The 6,000-nt window shown below is 43.8% G+C and overlaps 1 protein-coding gene across 1 annotated transcript in view; it reads left to right on the forward strand.

Annotated features, from left to right (window-relative positions):
* The window catches only part of RANBP1 (RAN binding protein 1), a 304,446-nt gene that overhangs the window by 203,041 nt on the left and 95,405 nt on the right, over positions 1–6,000 (forward strand). Inside the window, exon 4 of the mRNA XM_044069784.1 lies at positions 5,022–5,179. Coding sequence (XP_043925719.1) covers positions 5,022–5,179 — 158 coding nt within the window. The remainder of the gene's footprint in view (positions 1–5,021; positions 5,180–6,000) is intronic.

The following is a 6,000-nucleotide window of genomic DNA, read 5'->3' on the forward strand; positions in this document are numbered from 1 at the left end:
ACAGAGTGCCAGAGGCTCATAAATATTTGTATAAGAGCCCTAGGGCTGACCCAGAAACTATTAGCCAGGGACCTAAGGGTGTCAGGGCTTCTGTTGTAAAGAATCCAGTTCCTATGGATAAAGACTCTAGAGCTTTGGATAGGTGGGGTAAAAAGTGTATACCTCTTCCACTCTTGCAATGAGGGCTTTGAATTGCCAGTTTCATATGCTGAAGTACCAGAATTTTCTCCTTAGTCAGTTGAAATCTAAGGTAGATGCTTTAGCAGAGGGCATAGAGTGTAAAAAATTACAGGATTTGGTTCATGCCTCTGATCAGTTGGGTAAGCATTCTTTGCAGTGTGGTTTTGATGCTTTACAGGCCTCTTCCAGGGTGGCTGCCACTGGATCAGTTATTCATAGGCACGCCTGGCTTAAGGATCAGAACTTGTCAGAGCATGTTAAAGCTCGAATTTTGGATGCTCCCCTTCAGTCTGAAGTTTTGTTTGGTTCTCCTGTGGAGTCAGTCTTGAAGAAAATGGAGGACAAAGCTAAGTCTATGCAGACTGTTAAGGATTTTTTGCAGGTGCAGCCCCCTAAGTTTAGCAGGAATTGTCCTACTAAGGGATGGGCTTACCCTTCTTCTGATTTACAGTCTAGGGGTAGATCTAGGCGTGGGAGGGCAGAGCTCATGCACAGGGTTCTTTTAGGCCTAGGACGTGGAGTTCCCCTGCACAGTCTACAGGTGAGGGCAGGGGCCAGTCCTTTCGTAAACAGACCCAATGACCTGCATCTTCAGCTGCCCGATCCTTCCTGTCTGGCAGCTCCTCTGGGAGGAAAGTTGGCACTTCAGGCAAAATTGGCTTTTAGTCACCCAGGACAAATGGGTGTTGGACATTATAAACCGAGGCTACAAGTTTTATTTCCACACATTGCCCCCTTTCAAAGGCATGCCAGACGTTCCTCCTCAGCAAAAGGTGGATGCTCACAAACAAATTTCTTTACTTCTACAAATGGGGGCTATCCAGCAGGTCCCTCCAACAGAGGTGGGCCTAGGATTTTATTCTCGCCTGTTTCTTGTACCAAAGAAAGGAAACACTTGGAGGCCAATTCTGGATTTGTCTATTCTCAACACATACCTGGACATTCCAAAATTCAAAATGTTGACTTTGCAACAACTTCTGCCTCTGCTAGGCAAAGATCACTGGATGGTAAATCTGGATCTCAAGGAGGCGTATCTTCATATTCCTATCAGGCCCAGCTGCAGGAGATTCCTGCGTTTTCAGGCTGGGACTTTGCATTATCAGTTCTCTGCATTGCCCTTTGGCTTATCTACTGCGCCCAGGGTGTTCACAAAAGTTCTGGCTCCAGTGATAGCCTTCTTAAGGTTAAGAGGAATACAAATTTATCCTTATTTGGACGATTGCCTGATTCTTGCTCAAGACAAAGACGAGCTACTTCACCATCTTCAGTATGTTATGGCAGTGTTAAGGTGCCTAGGGTATTCTGTGAACGAAATAAAGTCCAGTCTAGTACCCTCTCAGGACATGTGCTTTCTGGGTGTGAGATTGAATACAGCCTCTCAGATGGCGTTTTTGACCCCGGACAAGCAAAGAAATCTTACCCTTTACTTCCAACAATTATCTCCTGTCCAGGCTGACTGCAAGGACAGTCCTTCAAGCCTTGGGGTTCATGGCATCTTGTATTCTCGTGCTTCCCAATGTCAAACTGCATATGAGGAAGCTACAATGGTATCTCAAAAGTGTATGGACTCAACACTGCCACGATTTGGACACTGTCATTCAAATAATACCTTGCATTCAAAAGGAATTTTTGTGGTGGGCTCAGGAATGTCACCTAAACAAGGGACTCTCTGTGGCCCGACCAGAGGCGAGTCAGATCTTAATGACAGATGCCTCAGACAAGGCTTGGGGAGCGCACCTCAATGGAAAATGGGTGCAAGACACGTGGCCTGCCAGACTTCAACATTTGCATATCAACATGAAGGAGATGTTGGCAGTCCAATTTGCATTGCTGGCTTTCAAGGATCTACTTCACCCAGGACATGTGTTGATTCAAACAGACAACACAACTGTCATGTGGTATATCAACAAGCAAGGGGGAACCCATTCGTACCCTCTTTGCAGGCAAGCTATGATTTTGTTGGAGACTGCTCTCAGTTTGCACCTCTCTTCAGGCAAGGTTTCTGCCAGGAGCACAGAACTCCTTAGCGGATGTTTTGAGCAGACAGATGGTGGATCCCCACGAGTGGAAATTGGATCCTCATGTATTTCGACAGTTGACAGTGTTTTGGGGGACTCCAAACATAGATCTGTTCGCTTCTCCACTAAATTTCCAGCTGCCAAAGTTTTGCACAAAGCTGTTTCATCCAAAGGCTTGGAAAGTGGATGCCCTATCATTCAGTTGGAGCAATCTTCACGTCTATGCTTTTCCTCCTCTGCCTCTCCTTCCCAAGGTGCTCTTGAAGGTCAGACACGACAAGCCCTCCATGATTCTAATAGCTCCAGATTGGCCACATCAGCACTGGTACCCTCTGCTGAGGAGTTTAGTACGGGAGCCTCCTTGGCCTTTGCCATCAATTCCACACCTTTTGTCCCAGACCTTTTGTCCCAGGCAGGCAATCATTTCCTCAATGTCAGGATACAGTCTCTGCATCTGACAGCCTGGCATATTCTGTTCTAGACCCTGGAGGGTCGCAGCTTCCTCAAGTTTTGGATGTTATTTTGGAGGCCAGACTGCCTAGTACAAGGAAAGTTTATGCTGATAAATGGAGGAGATTTTTTCTTTGGAGCCAAGCAAAGAGCTTTGATGTTTCAGTACCTAATTTGAGTGTTTCTCTTCAGTATCTTACAGAATTACTGGACAGAGGTTTGTCTTTCTCCTCTGTAAAAGTTCATGCTGCAGCCATTTCTGCTCACTATGATTGTGACCCACCATTATTCTCTCATCCTTTGTTTAAGCAATTTCTTAGAGGGGCAAAGAACATAAGACCCCCCACGTACAGCTCCTACTCCTTCCTGGGATCTCAATTTTGTGTTGGAAAAACTCACTTTACCTCCTTTTGAACCTGCAGCTACATCTGAGTTGAAGTTTTTGTCTTGGAAGACTGCTTTTTTGTTGGCCATTACGTCTGCTAGAAGGTATCTGAATTACAGGCTCTAATGGCAGTTGAGCCCTTCCTGATTTTTCATAAGGATAAGGTATCCCTACGTACTAACCCTACTTTTATGCCTAAAGTTGTTTCAAATGTGGCCTTAAACCAATCTATTCATTTGCCTACATTTTATGCTGATCCCCAAAATAAAGGGGAAAGAATTTTGCATTCTTTGGATATTCACAGGCAGTTGCGTTATTATTTGAGCAGAACTAAAGGGTTCAGACAGTCTCAACAGTTGTTTGTTTCTTTTGCTTTGGGATCTCAGGGGAAACCTGTTTCTAAACAAACTATTTCTAAATGGATTGGCCATTGTATTGCTTTTTGTTATTCTCATCATGGTAAGGAGATTCCGGCTGGAATCAGACCTCATTCCACTAGGGCTACTGCCACTTCTACTGCTTTTTTAAGGGGTGTAGCTACTAAAGATATTTTGGAGGCAGCTACTTGGAGTTCAGTGCATACTTTTTCTAAACATTACCATCGCCCTCTTTACTCCAAATCTAGAGCTGGGTTTGCCACTGCAGTTTTACAGGGCATGTTAGCAGCTCCCAATGCTTTATAATTTTGCCATCCTCCCTTTACCTTTGCTTTGGGATTCTACCCACAAGTTATGACTGCAGCAATGTGAGATGAAGAACATAGTACAGTTTTGTACCTACCATAAATGTAGATGTTCGAAGATCCACATTGCTGCAGTCCAATTTACCCTCCCTCCTTCCCCACTGTAGTTTGGGGTGGTTGTGTGTTTTGGGTTGTAAATATTGTTTGTGCATGGGTGGTTGGATGTTTCTCTGTTTTTTGGCTATGGCCTTTCTTTTTAGGGCCCTCTGACATCTGGGGCAAGAAAGACTGGGGATATGACGTCGGTCATGCGCTTTAGTACCAAGGCGTACTGACGTCAGATCTAAGCGACCATGACCGACGCCAGCCTAATACTTTGGTATTCGGGCCGACCGAGGACAGCGGACTACCCACAAGTTATGACTGCAGCAATGTGGATCTTCGAACATCTACATTTATGGTAGGTACAAAACTGTACTTTATAGAATTTTAAGGATCTTCACTTTGGCATTTAGTGAGTTAAGTGCCTCACTGCACCTCTTAGTCTGATTCCTAATTTACTTTCCTTAATTTGAGCTTTTAAGTGAGCGTAAAGTTAAGCCCTCTTGGGGTTACTAGTGTAGTAATTACATATGAGCCAAGTCGGTTTGTGGTTGGGGGAGTAGCATAATTAAGGCATTGCTTCAGACTAGAAGCACATGGTTTGATTCTCACTAAAGGGAAATTAGCTTTGTTTAAAATGGTCCATAAGGGCAGTTAACCTAGTGCTTGACTATGAGCATATGAACCTATGAATCGGTTAGTCGGTGCAGGTATGTCGTGTTTTCCTGAAGTTGATGCCTCCTGAAATTTTATCCTCTGTGCCATAATAATTTGGGAAGGCTGTACTTTAGTTACTGTAGGAAAAGGAGTGGCTGAGGCTCCACCAATGGGGCAAAATGCCTTTCATCACTTCCTGCACCACATACCATGGTAGCAAAGTAAGTTCTTTTTCACAAACCAGTTTTTAAGGTGTTTCAGATACAGAATGAATGGCTGGCTTTATACAGCGATTGCAGGAAATGTGGAAGTACTTGAAAAATCTGAAATATCAGGACCCCCCCCCCCCACATGAGGGCGACTGCCTAAATAGGGGCAAGTGGTAACTCATGCTTGTGCAGCAGTAGTTTTTCCTCCTGCTCCTCTTCCTCTTGCTCTTCCTGCAAAAAAAAAAACTTGGTACAGCTTTAACTGTCATTCAGCTTGAATTTAGCACATATCTTCCTATATTTTGATCTTTTTGCTGAAACATTTTTCTCTTCCACAGGCGTGCAAAGTTATTTAGATTTGCATCAGAAAATGATCCACCAGAATGGAAAGAACGAGGGACTGGTGACGTTAAACTCCTAAGGCATAAAGAGAGGGGAACAATCCGGTTGTTGATGCGAAGAGACAAGACGCTGAAAATATGTGCAAATCACTACAGTACGTTCTTTTTATTGTATATTGGAATGACTTGGTACTTGAGGGTTTGCTAACTCAAGTGCATCTAGAACTGTAGGTGTTTACTACCCCATCTCTTTGAGGAGGTAGAGATATTTCTGTATAGTTTTCAACTTTAAGTGAACTGCCATTGCTCTAGTGCACACCCCAGCTGTGTTTTCTGATGGAACATTACTCGTGTTATGTTGCTGCATCTGAATAATAAAGTGGTTTCTGTTGTCCATGTGGATAATTTTGCCAGTCATAGCTTGTGGGGAAACTTGCTGTAGGCTGATGTCCACTGTCTGGATATACTTTCACAGCAGATGTCCCCTTATTCTTAAGCTTTATATAAAAGTATGTGAATATGCTTAAAGTATACCTAAGCCATCTTTAGTTCTTTCCTCTCATGTTCCCTAAAGTGTACACAGTTGAATACAGGGTCCAAGCTTTGACCACAGTGCAGGTAAGTATCCTATTGGTGTTACAGGCCAAAGTAGTAAGGATAAGGGCATCACAAAAAGGCCAAGTTAACTGTGTCCCTCTGAACTTGGTGCTGAAAGCACTTCTATTTGGCATCTGTTTATCAGGCATCTGTTTATCAAGGCTAATGTCCGAGGCATCTGCCCACATTTACAGAATTTTACAAATTAGCTGCAGTCTTTGAATTTCACCCAAGACACAAAACGCCTCCAAGAGGGCCTGACCTGGACAAATAACTGGTGCCAGAGTCTTGGTCTTAACTCCATGCTAAGACGACCCAATAGTATACTTCAGTAAGATGGACATCCTTGCAAATTACTACATCTAGTAATACACCCTTA

This window comes from Protopterus annectens, chromosome 4.part0 (genome assembly GCF_019279795.1).
Source record: "Protopterus annectens isolate FY-2018-M chromosome 4.part0, PAN1.0, whole genome shotgun sequence".
In the NCBI taxonomy this organism is placed as follows: Eukaryota; Metazoa; Chordata; order Ceratodontiformes; family Protopteridae; genus Protopterus; species Protopterus annectens.